Source organism: Cricetulus griseus, chromosome 9 (genome assembly GCF_003668045.3).
Source record: "Cricetulus griseus strain 17A/GY chromosome 9, alternate assembly CriGri-PICRH-1.0, whole genome shotgun sequence".
Classification (NCBI taxonomy): domain Eukaryota; kingdom Metazoa; phylum Chordata; class Mammalia; order Rodentia; family Cricetidae; genus Cricetulus; species Cricetulus griseus.
Genome location: NC_048602.1, coordinates 20268691 through 20286506, shown reverse-complemented (window position 1 = coordinate 20286506; position 17816 = coordinate 20268691). Strand labels below are relative to the sequence as shown.

Genomic DNA, 17816 nt, shown 5'->3' with positions numbered 1-17816 from the left:
CTCTGTGTAACCCCAAAATAAAGACCGATGGTTCCACAGGTTGGGCTTGGCTGTCTTTCCAGTTCCTTGTTGGGGTGAGTCGATGCACATGTATGTTGCATCTTCCCAGGAAAAATGTCTCATTAAGTATATACTAAAGTGATTGTTCTCAAAACTTGCTGTCTAATAGAAAATAGGTATCAGAGAGAAAATATTTCAGTCACTAGAGTAGGTAATCCCGGATCAGTGAGAGACTTCATCCAAACTGGGCTGTGTCTCTGCATGGCTCTGAATTCCACATAATTCAACCAAGCTCCAGTGACCCTCAGAACAAGGCTACCCATGACCTAATAATTCCACTGTGGTGATCTTCTGTCCTGCTATACCTTAAAATTCCATTCTATACGATCCAAGGAACACACTGATTTTGAGTTCTTTTTGTTAAATCCTTTAAGTAATCATAACATTGCAGACTTCCATGAAAATTCACCATGAAACATAGTAAGGCATTACAAGGGACTCATTTTCAGCTTAACAGCATGGGTCAGTGCCTTTGTACAAATCATGAAACAATGAAGTGTTAAAGAAAAAATCTGAACTAGCAAAATGACCATGCTCATGTTTAGAAATCCCCTAAAATATGCTGAAATATTATTTTGAAGTACTGAGTAATGCTAAAAAAATATTTAGTGCAATTCCAAAACATTATATTGATACTACTAACAAACCATACCAATACATGATTTTTCAAGCATTCTAATACAAGAAGGAAGTTATATACAACTCAAGAGAAAGTATGGTTTGGGAACATTTTGGTGTTCTCAGTATTGGAGTTTGTTGACACATGAGTGCATGGATAGTACAATCTTGGGTAAATTCTGGCTGTTGGCTTCAAATGGTCATAAATTGTATCAGTTGCTGCTGTGTCTGGTGCATTGAACCTGAGACTGGAAACAGTGGAAAGTTAGAGTTCAGGACTGTCCCCTAAGAACATAAGAGATTGCAATCAGATGTATGGACTTCGGGGATTCCAATTCAGATGTTCAATGATGAAGCCCCTCCGATTGAAGACTTTGAGGTTATTCTAATGCCCAGATTTTCAGGGTTGTGCCAAGTCTGTAAAATTGTGTGCAATTAAAAGACGTCTCACCTTTTTTAAAAAGAATTTATTTATTATGTATACAACATTCTGCTTCCATGTATATCTGTACACCAGAAGAGGGCACCAGATCTCATAATGGATGGTTGTGAGCCACCATGTGGTTGCTGGGAATTGAACTCAGGACCTTGGGAAGAGCAGCCAGTGCTCTTAACCTCTGAGCCATCTCTCCAGGCCCTGACATCTCACCTTTTACCCATCACAATATTTTCTTCATTTGGTGACCATTTATACACCCTGTTCTTGTCAGTGGTTGCAGAAAGCATATGGCAAACACACACACACACACACACACACACACACACACACACATATATATATATATATATATATATATATATATATATATATTAGGTCCAAGGTAGCCTGAGACCTGGAACTGTGTGGAAACCAGGACGGACAGGATGGCAAAGGTAAGTATCAGTGGGGCAGGAAAAATCACCTCACCAGAGGAGACATGGCAAATGAAACAAGGGCTCTGTTGGATTGGAGAATTCAACAGCATTGTGGAAGTTTCTGGTAAACATATTACAGGAGCCTGATTGTTATTTCAGAGGAATTCTTGGGGGCTAAATTTGTAGGAACCAAACAGGATGCAGACAGGATCTTACGGTCATGAGTCAGCTATGTCATGGGAGGAAAAGACGCTCAGTGAGAGTGTAGTACTGAGTAGGAGGACTTTCCCACTATTCTGTTGTGGGTACCCAACTGTGTCAGTAAAGTATAGATCATATGAACTGGACATGCTGAGACCAGATTTGTCAGGATATTTCCAGAATAATCTGGAAGAGCATTTCCATTATGCCTTGTTTGCAAACATGGTTTTCATGCTCTTGTGACAATGCCCAAACTCTGGAATTTAAAGTCATCAATGCTTTCCTACCTCTGCTGTTGTATCACTTGCCTATTTGAGCAAGTGGCTCAAATTTCGTCTCTGGAAATTAGGCGTCTGCTGAGCGCTGATTAGAGATTAGTACCATGAGGGATCAGTACAGATTTGATTGAATCCGAAAGTATTATTTGCCAAGTGCAATAATAATGTTTAAAAGTATTACTATTTAGTAATCAATTTTTGGGGGGGAAGTGCTTTTCAAGACAGGGTTTCTCTGTGGCTTTGGTGGCTGTCCTGGAACTAGCTCTTGTAGACCTGGCAGTAGTAATCAGGTTTTTTTTATTTTCCAATAATTTTGCACCTGGAATGTATGTGACTTGTGATATAAATATTGCATTCTGATACATGTTTTCATTTAATACATTCTCAATATGACACCTTGAAAATGGAAAAGCAAAGTATGAATATGAGAATATCAATGCACAATATTTACAGTTGAAACATGTACTATATATAGATTCGGACAAAATTGGAAACCGTCTTTTAAGTATTTCTGATCAAAATATATTAAGAATTTTGGCTCTAATTTTCTGTTCTCTATTTTGTTCAACAAAAGTACTCTTCCCGTGGATGAATGGCTAAATTGTCTTGGTGTTGTTTGGTTTAAGCATTGTGTTGTTGAGTAAATGATCAGTCTATTGTCCTGACTGTCTCAGGAATCACAATGTAGATGACAGACTAGCCTTACATGGGAATTACATGCCTCTGCATCCTTAATGCTAGGTTTAAATATTGGACTAACACATTTAGCTCAAACACTGTTTTCATCATGGGATTTATAAATACTCTGTTTTAGGGTTTTGTGCTTCTTTCAGGAGTAATGGCATTGCCTAGACCCTGCTCACTATGCTTTGTACAGAGAGTCGATAATGAAGAATTGCATCAGTGTGATTTCTGGGAGGGGACATAGCTTTCTTTCGCAACAGTCTCTATTGTTTTCCTCTGGTTTACAATGAAAACTATTCTGCAATCCGTGAGCTCTGTGTGATTCAATCTCAAATCTCACAGAGTAAAGGTAGAACTTTGAAGGAGAAAAGAACGTTGCATGGTACGTTGTCTATTTTTTCGGCTGGTCCTTTTGAAAGGTGAATGGCTTCTTTTACTTGTGTTACATGATAAATTAAGAAACCCGGTAGTGTGAAACGTTGCCACCCATACCAATCATGCAATTCCATGCCACTCCTTTAGTTTCAATTGAGCTCTGGTTAGGATTGGAGGTATGCAATTTATCCTAAGTGAAATTATTCCCTAACATTTTGTTGCTGTTATTTGCTTTCTTTTTTTGAGACAGGGTTTCTCTTTGTAGCTTTGGAGCCTGTCCTCGAATTACCCCTTGCCTGACTGGTCTCAAACTCACAGAGTTCCACCTGCCTCTGTCTCCCAAGTGCTGGGATTAAGAGTTGTACACCACCACGACCCAGCTCCCTAATGAATTTTAATATTGTGACATGACATGACAGTTGAAGAATCTGTCATAGAATCTCTATTCAGTTCCCTCTTTATTTACACAGCATTGTACTCTGCTAGAAACCCAACTGCCTCAGAATAATCTTTTTTTTTTTTTTTGTAATAATCTTTGCTCACTGATAAACCATACCTGCTTACCTGTGTAAGGTAAAATGGAGAATGTAGGACCCAGGGCAGCTTGGCTACAGTGCGGTCATGACAGGCTCAATAGGAACCAGAGAATAGGCCTAAGTCTCAATTTACTGTAAGGCAACACACAGTTACAGGAAAATCCACAAGCAGACATCACCCAGGAACTGCCCAATCAGCATCCAAAGGTAATGGGAACATTATCATTCCCATGCACTGTCAAATAAATTATATTTCCCCTAGTATTAATTCTTAAATAAAAAGTCAGTAATGTTTAGAGTAGGATAATCTTGAGATTATTTACAATAGAATCCAGAGGCATTTGGAAAGTAACAGAATGTGGGAAAAAAAGATGAACTTCTTTTACAAAGTAACATGTTCTTAGATTTAAATTTTGAAGTCAAGGCATTTTTAAAATGTATAGGTCAGATTAATCCAGCAGCATTTATAATCAAATGCCTTTTAGCAGCTGTTGCTCCTTCATCCGAAGTCAAACAATTCAAAGACAACAAAATGACATACAGGACCCAGACTCTCTTTGTAGCTTTGGAGCCTATCCTGGCAGTCACTCTGGAGACCAGGCTGGCCTCGAACTCACAGAGATCTGTCTGCCTCTACCTCCCGAGTGCTGGGATTAAAGGCGTGCACCAACAAAGCCCGGCTTTACCTAGCTTTTTTTAATTATTACTTTATTTCTTTTATTTTTTTGAGACAGGATTTCTCTGAGCAACATTGACTGTCCTTGATCTCATTCTGTAGACCAGGCAGTCCTTGAAATCACAGAGATCTGCCTGCTTCTGCCTCCCAAGTGCTGGGATTAAAGGCATGTGCTACCATACACAGGTACGCTATTTCCTTTTTAAGGACTTTTCCTTTTTACTTTTTCTCCCAAGCCCATGCATATTTTTAAAATACTTTGTAAATTGTTTAGAGATTTTTCTTTTTTCTCCAAATCAGCCTTTACTATGTATCTCCGTCTTTTTCTGACCAGGTGAGCCTTTAATCAGCTACATTGCATGGTTAAAATTAAAGCAGCAGCTGGCCCCACCTTATTCCTCATCTTTCTGAGAATCTAGACTTCATGGTAGAGTTTCTAGGTTCATGTAACCATATAGAAGCATGCTGCAGGCTGCTCCTAAACACCATTTAATTGCTTGGTAGCAGGGCCTCTTAAAAGAGCCCTGTGGGTTTTCCTGCTAATGCTGAGTCAGGAAGCCTCTCTTAAATCAGTCATGCCTCTGCTTGCCCCTAGCAAACAGATCCCACCCAAGAAAATGCTGCTTGACTTTGTTCTTTTGTTTTTAGAATCCCCATTAAAGCTTTTGTCAGGATTTTTACATGGAAATTCTTGCCTTATGTTTGGGGACATTCTGTCTCACAGGTCCCACAGCCATTTTGTCCCAAACAGATACACAGGGGCTTATATTAATTATAAACTGTTGGCCAGTGGCTCAGGCTTCTCATTGGCTGGCTCTTTCTTAACTATTAACCCATGTCTATTGCCATGAGGATGTGGCTTACCGTTGATGCTCCAGCATGTGACTACTTCAACAGCTACATGGCATCTCTTTGAGACTCCTCCTTCCCATTTTCTCTTCCTGAATTCTCCTTGTCTGGTAGCCAAGCCTATACTGCCTGTCTGGGTACTGGCCAATCAGCATTTATTGATAAGAGAAACATATATTCACAGCATACAGAAGAACATCCCCCATCACATGAATGCATTCAAATACATTAACACATAAGAAAATTAAGTTTAAAAATATTTTCTAGAATAGCTGTACTCTATAATGTATTTTCTTTCTCTGTGAAAACAAGATGATACAACAGTCTCTCAACCAGTAAAGTTTTGGGAATACAAGGTATACATTTGAGAGGTAGGCCAGGACCCCATTGACCTTCTCCCTCATTCGGTTCCCTTGGGCAGACACCCCCTGCCAAAACCATAGGCCACACCTGCCAGAAGTCCAGGTAGGCTGCGTGACTATAGACCTTTCCCACTCTCTAGATTCAAACAGACCCAATGCTCAGTTGTTTCTCCTACCCTTGTCATTGTGTCTCAGCCCTCAACACTTGTAGACACCACTTGCCTAACACATAGGCCAGACATGTTAGAAGACATGGGTAGCCTGTCCACCCATGGACCTCATCCTCTCTCTCTTGGTGCCATCCTCTGACAATGTGTCCAATCTTCTGTCCCTCCTCATTGCCATATACCAGCCTCCATGTTTGTGACAGAATCCCTGCTGGACCAGAGGACACACAAGAACTCAACAGTGGCCATCTACACACAGACATCCCTCAATCTCTCAGTGCCCTGCTGTATCCAACCACTCCTTCCCTCCTCATCAATGTGTTACAGTCCACAACTTGGGTGGTGACCCTCTGCTAAACAAGAGACCATGATGGCCACTGGAACTCCTGCTCCCCCCCTCCAAAGGCCACACAGACAGGAAACAGAAACCAATAAACAAAAACCTCATTCTTCAAAGAAAAACTCTCATATCAGCACTTAGAACTATAATCACCCCAAACCCAGATGCATATATGCTAACATTAGAACACAATCAACAACAACCAGGGCAATATGTCACAAGCAAAACTCAGATATCCTACTACAGCAAGGCGTGGATATTCTAACACAGCTGGAGCATAACTTGTAGAGGTCTTTAAACAAGAAATGAATATAATCCTTAAAGAAATTGAAGAAAAGATAAAGAATAGAATGAAATGAATAAATCCCTCAAAAAAGTCAAGAAGGCCAAGGGGGGGAAAATAAGCTGGGTGAGAGACAGAGGGATCACGTCAACATTGGAGCTGGTAGCCCAGAAGCAGAGAGAGAGAGAGAGAGAGAGAGAGAGAGAGAGAGAGAGAGAGAGAGAGAAAGAGGAGAGAGAGAGAGAATCATCATTGGGGTAGTAGGGAAGCATCAATAGAAGTAGCTTCCAGAAACAATCTTAAGAGGATCCTTCAGGGGCTGGGAAACAGCATCAGCACTGCCATCCAAACTATCTGAAAAATGGAACCAGAGCCGAGGCCTCAACTCTGTCTGTACCTAGAGGAAAGATCACAGAGCTGCCACACAACTGCACCTGAGGAGTCACCAGTAGACCCATGGATTCACCTGCACTTCTAGGACTGACCATATCTGAGCCTTGGGAACATCTACACCTCGAGGAGCATCCACCAGAGGCTCAGCCCTGCCTGCCTGCCTGCCTGCCTGCCTGCCTGCCTGCACATAAAGGCGCTTTCCGTGGTGCTATAGCCTCCAACAGCACCCATTGGAGGAAGAGGGACCCCCTGAAGCACATGCTCCACATGTACCAACTGGAGGAAGCTATGCGTAGATAACAACAAAAAGATATTCTAGAAACCAGTGGTTGCACAGCGACAAGACGTGAACATCCCAACACAGATAAGCAGAAGAAAACATTAAAAAAACATTATGAAGTTGGTTGAGGCCCTTATAGAGGAAATGAAAAAAATTCCCTTAAAGAAATGGAGGAAAAGACAAGCAAAAAATGGAAAAGTTCAACAATTCCCAGGAAGAAAACCAAGAAAAAGAAATCAAATAGGTGAAGGAGATGCTTCAAGACTTGAAAACTGAAATGGAGGCAATAAAGAAAACACAAACTCAGAGGTCATGGGATCTAGTGCCTTCTTCTGATGTGCAGTCATACATGGAAGCAGAACGTTGTATATGTAATAAATAAATAAAATCTTTTTTAAAAAAAAGAAGCCCATACCCAAGCTTTCAGAAAAAAAGGAATTGCTAGGTCATTAAAAAAAAAAAACTTTTATGGGGAGGACAGGTGGGAGAAGAGAACTGGCATTGTCATGTAAAAGCAATCCTGTTTCTAATTCTAATTTTAAAAAGTTGAAAAAAACTTTCTGCCTTCAACTAGGCATTGATAGTACTTTTGAGTTCTATTTGTATAAATTTTATTTTAACACACAATAAATACTGATTTGTAGTAATTACATCAGTTTATTCACTCACCATCATCCCAAATCACCTTTTTGCCCATCCCTGCTTGGCCATATTTTTCCATTCACCCCCCTCATATTTCATATATAATTTTGGGCAAGTTTGGGCCAGACAGAAAAGTAATTATATTTTCTTATTTCCAATTGCCATGCCATATGGCACGATTTTTTTCATAAGTTACCACTCCATCCTACAGCTCTTACAAATTTCTGTTTTCTGTGATGATCCCTCCAATTTTGATATTGAAATATGGATTTCCTATTATAGGCTATAAGGTAAGCAGTCAATTTCTCTTAGTGTTTGACCAGTTAAGAATCTGTAAGATGACCGTTGCCCATTAAAATCAAAGTTTGAATTAAAGGGTAAAGCAGCACCAGGCTATTAGTGTGAACAGAACCATTTAAAGGTAGTTTGATTATTTGTACACATAGCAAAATGTCAGTAGTGGATTCCAACTTAGGTCCTGTGATCTTTTCCACCATAATTTTGGTCAGGTTTCTACTGCCATCTATATATTTCCTTCTTTTGAAGCCAGCCTCAAATAGACCCAGGAAACTGTCTGTTACCCCCCAAAACTTGTCTTGTCTCTATGGCAGCAGAGGATAGGCACTGCCTTGAAGGTTAGGATTGTAGCACACAGAATCCAAATGTATATATGGCCATTGGTAACTTCTTCCCATCCTCACACTGTATAGTTTTTGACACTATGAATTGTCAAGTTGACCGGATCCGGGGTCACCTAGGCAAGGTCTCCAGGACACTGTGAGAAATTGTTTAGATTAGGTTAGCTTCTGGGCATACTGGAAGGGATCATTTTGGGTTAATTGAAATGGAAAGACATCCTAAAGTGATATGAAAACATAAGAAAATAAACCATTCCCCCCCCCCAACCCATCCCCCAAAAAGGAAAAGAAAATCATCCCACGCTTGGCCGGCTTAAAGGAAACGCGTAAGCGGAAGCGGGGCGCAGAGGGCGGGGCCGGGAGGCGCCGTCTCCAAGGAACCAGGCCGAAGGGAACGGAAGTCCCTCCATTCCCGGTTGGACCCGGGGACCCGCGCGCTGCAGAGCCGGGTGCGGAGGACGCGGCGGGTCCGCGGGGACCTGAGCCCTCGGGATCCGCGGTGTCCGCGCTCGCGGGGCGGCCTGGGAAAGTCAGCAGTCAGCAGCGCAGTGGCGGGAACCGCAGCCCGGCGGCCCTGGAAGCTCCCAGGTCAGAGGAGCTGCGGGGCTGGGACCCGGGAGGGAGGGAGGAGCGGGCTGTGCTCCCGAGCTGCTCACAAGGACCCCGTCAGCTCCCGCCGGCTGCCCGTGGGGTGGAGGAGGCGGCGGCTCAGCTCGTCCCCTGCGGCCAGGTGCGCTCGTTTCCACCCCACGAGCTGGGTGCTGCCCCGGGCGCCGGGCGCACCCCTTAAAAGTGTCCGTCTGTCCCGGTCTCTCTGGCTCCTGGTTTGCTCTCTGACCGCTCTCTGTCTGGGGTCTCCGTCTCTCCCGTCCCCATCCGAGACGCCCTTTGCTCTTTTGCTCGCCCTCCTCCCCAGGGACCTCTCCCCCTAGACCTGTTGCCCATGGCGAGTTCTCTTAGCGGCCAGGGGCGCAGCCAGAGCTGCCCAGTTTCCACCGCTTTATCCTCAGACACAGCTCTCAGTGTTGTGTTGTTGGCGTCTTTCCATTGATGGTGGGTTTCAGATGCCACGAAGGGGGCATTGCTGTGATTTTTTATATATATATAAAGTTACCTCCCGGTTGCCGTACTATTCTGTCATAAAATAATTCTTAAAATAACCGAGTAGAGGATTTGCTTTGTCTGTTGTTTCCAAACACAGTTCTCTTTTCTATTGTGGCACTTGGCAAAGCTCCTGGAGTTTACATTTCTTCATGCTTTCTAACACCCCCGTTTTACTACTTGCCTTTTCAGGAGAGTGGGCTTCGTTCCTGAGATGGGGAATCCTCAGAGAGCTTTGTAGATGTAATCACACGAGGATCCACTGCAGTTACGATTAAACAACAAAATATATATATATTTTATGCAGTGCCACACCTATGGTCTTAAACACTAAGCAAACCTTTTAGCTCCTGTTAGTTTTCCATCTCAGATATGTGACATCTAGTATACGAATACAACATTCAGGAATGTGTCTTCAGATGTGTTCCTACGTCACATCTTCCATGCAGACAAGTCCATGAGTGGTGTGAGAGTATATCAGGCCAAAGTATTTTATAGTTAGCACACTCATTATAGATTGAATCAAAATTTGAATGGTTATGATCACAGACCTATATCAGGAAAATGTCTCCGAGCTTTAAGCAAAGCACTCTGCGCATGCACACATGGCCAAGCTGCCCTTTTTCATTTCAGGGAGTGTTGAATTCAGTGCTCTGACTGGATTTCTTGTAGGAGGAGTGGGACTGCCTCAGCCCTGCTCGCAGGGTTTTTTGCAGAGATCTCCCGTTGGAGAACTGCAGCAGTGTGGATTCTGGCAGTGAGAATAGTTTTCTCGCGGTCTTCCTTCCTCCTCAGGGCTTCTGGGAAAACTACTCTGCATGTGTGTGAGTGGTGTGTGCATGAGTCTCCCATCTCACAGTTAAAGTGAAATCCTGAGAGAGAGAGAGAGAGAGAGAGAGAGAGAGAGAGAGAGAGAGAGAGAGAGAGAGATTTTCCTTCATATTTTCTCTCTATTTTATCCTATTGGCAAGTGTTAATCACGTTTCACTTTTGTTCCATGGGAAGTTCCTGGTGATTTTCAAAGAATCTCTTTCCCCTGTGCAGGTCTCACATTGCTCAGTCAGTCCTGCTCATCTGTGAATCAGAGTAATGAGCCGTGGACGGTGAAGAAAGGAGACTGAGACAAAGCATCCAAGTGTGTTACAGTCGTTTAGGAAGCGGGGAGTGAAGGGGAAGGGCTCACGTATGAAACAGGACATGAGATTAGTTTTGCCACATTTTATTATTGATTTCCAAATGATTTTAGAGAATTCTACTCTGAGTAATCTCAAGGTTCTCCCATTGTAGGAGTTTGAAGACTTGGTCTATAAGTATTAATACTCCGAGGCAAATACAATTTTCTTTGACTTTGCCTGGGAGTGATGCTGTCCCTCTTCTCATCTCTGGTTGTGTTTTACTACCAGTGTGAAGTGGTTTCCTTACTATAATTTCAATTAGAGAACCATTTAATTCTCTTAGTTTGTCCTCCATGCAGTGTTTTGGGAGCATCTCATCATTCCTTCAGGTTGTGTGTCTTTTATGGTTAATGTCTCTGTTTTCTAAAATAATGTGAGCAGGATTTTGATAAGATTTGCTTCATGTCTCTGCTGAATACTAAACTTCATCTACATTGTCTTCAACATCCCATGGTTTACATCCCCAATTTTATAAAGCTTAAGCTTTTCTCCATTTATATAGGAAAAAATGCCTGTACCATCTTGGTAGAAATTACTTAGAATCTTTACAGAACAGAAACAACCTTTCATGTTTTTTCATGTTTGAATAAGAACATGCTATCAATGAGGCAGTGTAGTTATGGTTTTTTTGTTTGTTTGTTTGTTTGTTTTGTGTGTGTGTGTCCTATTTTCTATGTACTGATGATATCAGCATCCAAGGTTCTGGTTGATGGCAGTTTTAAACATTGATCCTTACTAGGTTCGAAGACTGGTTCTGTTTTTAAGAAGGGTTCACAGTGTAGCGTGCTGATTGAAGTTTGAGAAGACCGGGTGTCTTCTGTTATATGAATGATTCTCTGCAAGCCTGATACTCATTATTGGTTCTCTGTGCTGTTCAGTCTTCTTTCTTCATGGGGACATTGGGGCTTCTCTGCATCATTGTCTGTTTGCTTCCAACAATCCTGTCATGGATTGTTTTGTGGATTTGGAAACTATTTGGGGAAATGCATTCATGTTCATCACATGGAAATGTACCATTTGGTCATTTGTTTACACTCTTTGTTTTGCATATTTACAGATTCAGCTTTTCCTGTTACCTACTATAGTCATGATCAACTGTCTTCACTGGAAATCTTTTTTAAAAATCCCTTCAATTTTAGCACTTTGCATCCTTATATTTCAAGTAAATACTTTCATATTTTGATATTAGGGTGTTTTATCCTTTTTTGAGGATTTATCCTATTTCATGTTTGGATTGGAGCATATTATACATATACATTTCAAGATTTCACTGAAGGAAAATATAAACATATACTATATTGTTGTTGTTTTTTTCCTCTAGTATGTTTCTTCTTTCTGAGTTTCTTTCTATTTTATTGATAGTTTGCAGCATATGCCATTCTTTTATAAACCTGACTACTAGTTTCTCTAGGTTTCCTCTTGTCTTGTTAGGTATTCACAAACCTGCACACTGACTTGCCTGGTGGCAGCGGTGAGTTGCATTCCCACTGGCACTGTCTCTGTGCTTTGTTTCTCCTGTCTTTTCTCCAGTGATTGTTTTTATTAAAGACCTTGAGTGTGGATACTGACTGGGCAGAGAGATCTCAGTTCACATTAGGTGAACATTTTCTTCATTAGTAAGTGTCTGGAGCTTTTGTTGTTTACATTTTGACTATGTCAAATTTGTGTGCATTGTCACTTTCTTTGGTTTATTTCTCTTTTTTGAGACACGTTTCCCTGTGTAACAGTTCTGGCTATCCTAGAACTCACTCTGAACACCAGGCTGGCCTCAAATTCACAGAGATCCCCGCCTGCCTCTGCTTCCCAAGTGCTGGGATGAAAGGCGTGTACCACCAATGCCTGCCTTTATTTCTTGATTATAATATTTACTTAGCATTATTTTAGCTTCTTGATAAACTCTGGGTATTTATGTATTGTATTATGAATATTTCCTAATAAATTTCTGTATCCTGTTGGCTATTTCTTCCTACTTTCAGTTATTACAGTTTCTATGGAATTTTTTCAATTGCATTTAGTCAAATTTTGCCAGTTCATTGATTTGGACCTAATTTCTTTCTTTTATATGTGGATATTTACTTTTCCCTACAACAATGGTGGAGGAGTTTACCTCTTCTGTAATGTAAGTTTTTGGCATTTTGGTGAAATTCTGTTGGTCACAAAAGGTTGGATTGATCTGAATCTGCTGCTCTTATTACTTTACGTGACTTCTGCCATTGCCCTGGTGCTGTTGTTCTTGAGGGTCTGCAGTCTCATCTTTAGTCACAGCTGGGATTACTCAAGCTTTGCTCTGTTTGACTGATCTTTCTCTGCCCTCTAGAGTCTTTGAAATTTTGTAATTTGTCAAAAAAATATAAATTTGTAGGTTTCTCTTTACTGTCCCTATGAAGTAAATCATGGAACACTTGATTGTCACAAATTTTGAGTTAATAATATGTCTTTAACACTGACTCTTTCACAATAATACATATTATTCCATGCTCATGCAAGTTTTTCCCATCTTCCAGTATCAACTGGTATTCCTTTGGTGAATTCAAGTTTCTGTTTTATTGGTCTCTTTTGTGCTTGGTTAGTTTTTGTCTTTTATTTTAATCTATTTTTTGATTGTTTACTGTTCAGTTTGAATAAATTAAATAGAAGCAAAAACAAATAGTATAAATCTTCTCTAATTTGTTGGTTCTGTACATGAAAAAAAAAGTCCTGCCTCCAATTAGACATTGATATCTAAAATTCTATTTGTATAGTTTTTATGGTTTGCAAATATTGAGATTCAATGATTATACAGTTTTATTTGCTCATTACCCCCTGGTTCCCCTCTGTCCCATCTCTGGGTAGACATGTTTTCCACCTGGTTGTCTTTTGCATATTTCATGTATGGTTATGTGCAGGTTTGGGCCAGTAGTAAGGCTGATATGTCAGTAATTCCTATTGCCATGTCATCTGGCAAGACAATTTTCATATGTCACCTCCCCATCCCCCAGCTCTTAAAATCTATTATCTCCTCTTCTGTAATGTTGCCTGCAATTTAGATGTGGGAATATGGAATTCCTATCACAGCCTGTGCTCGAAGAAGTTAATTGTTCTCAATGTTTAATGAGTTATAAGTCTCTGAAATAACTGTTGTCTATTTAAAACAGTTTCTTCAAGCCCCTGGCAAACGCAACCCCAGGCTGTGGTGGGATCAGAATAAGTAAAAGGCAGTTTGAATATTTGTTTGTACATGTGGCAGAAGGCCAGTAGGGATTCTCTCCTAGGGCCTGTGACCTTCACCCTCATAGGTTTTTGGCCATGTTCTCTGTGCCATGCATATATTTCCATCTCTGGAGCCTGCTTCAGATCAAACCAGAAGGCCTTCTGTTACCCACAAAATTGCATTGCTACTATGAAACCAATGGGCGTTTGTTGCCAGGCAGCTTGGGATTATAGTAGAAGAGATGCAGATTTGCTTATGGCTGGTGATAACTCTGCCCACTTCCCCGGCCTGCATAGCAGTTTTTGACATTATGAATGCTACTACCAGGGAGTCCAAGGTATTTTTAACACTGTGAATGGTCTGCAGACTACTCATCATCCTCTTGTAAAAAATGGTGATATCATGGACATCTACCTTTTAATTGCAGAATTCTATTTCTGTTTTTTCCTTTTTAAAAATATATTTCGTTTTTTATTTGAATTAGAAACAACATTGTTTTACATGTCAATCCCAGTTTCTACTCCCTCCACTCCTCCCGTACCATCCCCCCCAACTAAAAGCCTACCTATCACATATCCTTTCTGCTCCCCAGGGAGGGTGAGGCCTTTCATAGGGGGATCATCAGAGTCTATCATAGCCTTTGGAATAGGGCCTAGGTACACCCCTGTGTGTTTTGTCTCAGGGAGTGTTCCTGTATGTGGATTGGGTTCCAAAAGTCCACAGCTATGCTAGGGATAAGTACTGAAATACTACAGGAGGTCCTGTAGATTTCTGAGATCTCCTCACTGAAACCCACGTTCCTGGGATCTGGATCAGTCCATGCTGGTTTCCCAGCTACTATTCTGGGGACCAAGAGCTCCCTGTTGTTCAGGTCAGCTGTTTCTGTGGGTTTCACTAGCCTGGTCTGGACCCCTTTGCCCATCCTCATTTTCTGCAACTGGATTCCAGTTCAGTTCAGTGATTAGTTAGGGTGTCTGCTTCTTCTTCCACCAGCTGCTGGATGTAGGCTATAGGATGGCATATAAGACAGTCATCAATCTCATTATCAGGGGAGGGCATTTAAGGTAGCCTCTATTCTGTTGCTTAGATTGTTAGTTGGTGTCATCTTTGTCGATCTCCAGTCTTTTCCCTAGTACCTGATTTCTCTGTAAATCTAAAATGTCTCCCTCTATTATGGTATCTCCATTCTTGTTATCTTCTATTCTTCCCCCAACTCAACCTTTCTGCTCTCTCATGTCCTCGTCACACTTCCTCTTATCCCCTTCTCATTCTCCTAGCTCCCTCCTCCCTTGCTCCCTATTTGCTCAGGAGATCTTGTCTCTTTCCCCTTCTCCAGGGGACCATGTATGTCTCTCTTAGGGTCCTCCTTGTTTCCTAGCTTCTCTGGCAGTGTGGATTGTAGGCTGGTAATCCTTTAATCTATGTCTAGAATCCACATATGAGTGAGGACATACAATGTTTGTCTTTTTGTGATTGGGTTACCTTGTTCAGAATGGTTTCTTCTAGTTCCATCCATTTTCCTGCAAATTTCAAGATTCCATTGTTTTTTTCTGCTTAGTAGTAATTCATTGGGTAAATGTATCACATTTTCTCTATCCATTCTTCGGTTGAGGGGCATCTAGGTTGCTTCCAGATTCTGGCTATTACAAATAGTGCTGCTATGAACATCATTGAACTGATGACCTTGTTGTATGAATGTGCTTCTTTTGGGTATATGCCTAAGAGTGGAATTGCTGCATCTTGTGGTAGACTCATTCCCATTTTCTTGAGGAGTCTCCATACTGATTCCCAAAGTGGCTGTACCAGTTTACACTCCCACCAGCAGTAGAGGAATGTTCCCCTTTCTCCACATCCTCTCCAGCATAAACTGTCATTGGTGTTTTTGATTTTAGCCATTCTGACAGGAGTAAGATGGTATCTCAGAGTTGTTTTGATTTGCATTTCCCTGATGGCTAAGGATGTTGAACATTTTCTTATGTGTCTTTCAGCCATTTTAGATTCCTCTATTGATAATTGTCTATTTAGTTCTGTACCCCACTTTTTAATTGGATTGTTTGGTGTTTTGGAGACTAGCTTCTTGAGTTTTTTTGTCAAAGGCTTTTTCAGCCTCTAGTGAGATGATCGTGTGTGTGTGTGTGTGTGTGTGTGTGTGTGTGTGTGTGTGTGTGTGTGTCTGTGTGTGTTTTTCCCCAGTCTGTTTATATGGTGGATTACTTTGATGGATTTTTGTATGTTGAACCATCCTTGCATCCCTGGGATGAAGCCTACTTGATCATGGTGGATGATTTCTCTGAAATGTTCTTGGATTCGATTTGCCCATATTTTATTGCATATTTTTGCATCAATGTTCATGAGGAATATTGGTCTGTAGTTCTCTTTCTTGTTGTGTCTTTGTGTGGCTTGGGTATCAAGGTTATTGAAGCCTCATAAAAAGAGTTTGGTAATGACCCTTCTGCTTTTATTGTGTGGAATACTTTGAGGAGAATTGGTGTTAGCTGTTCCTTGAATTTCTGGTAGAATTCTGCACTGAAGCCATCTGGTCCTGGGCTTTTTTTGGTTGGGAGACTTCTGATGTCTGGTTCTACTTTGATAGGGGTTATAGGTCTACTTTAGTTGCTTATCTGTTTTTTATTTAATTTTGGTAAGTGAAATCTGTCCAGAAAATTGTCTATTTCTTTTAGATTTTTGAACTTTGGGGAATACAGGTTTTCGAAGTATGACCTGATGATTCTCTGGATTTCCTCTGTGTCTGTTGCTTCTATTAATTTTCATGTTCACTCTCTGCCATTTGGCAAGTTTGGATAAAGGTTTGTCTATTTTATTTTCTTAAGCACCAACTCTTTGTTTCATTGATTCTTTGTTTTGTCCTCCTAGTTTCCACTTTATTTATTTCAGCCCTCAATTTGATTATTTCCAGGCATCTACTCCTCCAGCGTGTATTGGCTTTTTTGTGTTCTAGAGCTTTCAGTTGTGCTATTAATTCTCTAGTGTGATTATTCTCCTGTTTCTTCATGTAGGTACTTAACTCTATGAGCCATATTTGTCTTTCTGTGACAGGGTTACCTAACAGGGTGGTTTCTTCTAGTTCCATATAATTGCCTGTGAATTTCAAGATTTCTTTTTTTTCCCCACTGAGTAGTACTCCTTTGTGTAAATATACCACATATCTCTATCCATTCTTCAGTTGAGGGGCATCTAGGTTGCTTCTAGGTTCTGGCTATTACAAATAATGCTGCTATGAACATAGTTGAACAGATGTCCTTGTTGTGTGAATGTGAATCTTTTGGGTATATGCCTGAGTGGAATTGCTGTATCTTGAGGTAGACTGAGTCCCATTTTCCACAGATACCACTATATTGATTTCCAAAGTGGCTGTCCGAGTTGGCACTCCCACCAGCAGTGGAGGAGTGTTAACCTTTCTCCACATCCTCTCCAACATAAACTGTCATTGGTGTTTTTGATTTTAGCCATTCTGACAGGTGTAAGATGGTATCTCAGAGTTGTTTTTATATGCATTTCCCTGATAGCTAAGGATGTTGAGCAATTTCTTAAATGTCTTTCAGCCATTTTAGATTCCTCTATGGAGAATAATCTGTTTAGTTCTATACCCCACTTTTTAATTTAATACTTCATGTTTTGGTGACTAGCTTTTTGAGTTCTTTGCTTATTTTGGAGATCAGCTGTCTGTCAGATGTGGGTTAGGAAAAGTCCCGTATTTCTGGCTGCTCTTTTGTCTCATTGACTGTGTCTTTTGCCTTACAGAAATTTCTCAGTTTCAGGAGGTCCCATTTATTAATTGTTGATCTCAGTTTCCATGCTACTGGTGCTGTGTTTAGGAAGGAGTCTCCTGCATCAATTTTTCAGGGTACCTCTGACTTTTCTCTTCTAAAAGGTTCAGTATGACTGGATTTATGTTTAGGTCTTTGATCCATTTGAACTTCAGTTTTGTGCATGGGGACAGATATGGATCTATCTGCAATTTTACATGTCAGCATCCACTTATCCCAGCACCATTTGTTGAAGATGCTTTCTTTTTCCCTTGTATAATTTTAGCTTCTTTGTCAAAAATCAGGTGTTTGAAGGTGTGTGTTAATATCAGGGTCTTCAATTTGA

The 17816-nt window shown here is 40.9% G+C and overlaps 2 protein-coding genes across 2 annotated transcripts in view; both read left to right on the top strand.

Moving 5' to 3' along the window:
* Positions 1 to 1542: 1542 nt before the first annotated feature.
* The window catches only part of LOC118239328 (cuticle collagen 2-like), a 27488-nt gene continuing 11214 nt past the window's right edge, over positions 1543 to 17816 (top strand). The window contains exons 1-2 of the mRNA XM_035449146.1: positions 1543 to 1551; positions 8521 to 8766. Of these exons, the coding sequence (XP_035305037.1) occupies positions 1543 to 1551; positions 8521 to 8766 (255 nt within the window). The remainder of the gene's footprint in view (positions 1552 to 8520; positions 8767 to 17816) is intronic.
* LOC118239350 (zinc finger protein OZF-like) overlaps positions 8738 to 17816 on the top strand; it is a 16644-nt gene continuing 7565 nt past the window's right edge. Inside the window, exon 1 of the mRNA XM_035449511.1 lies at positions 8738 to 8825. The gene's annotated coding sequence lies outside the window, so the exon portion shown is untranslated. The remainder of the gene's footprint in view (positions 8826 to 17816) is intronic.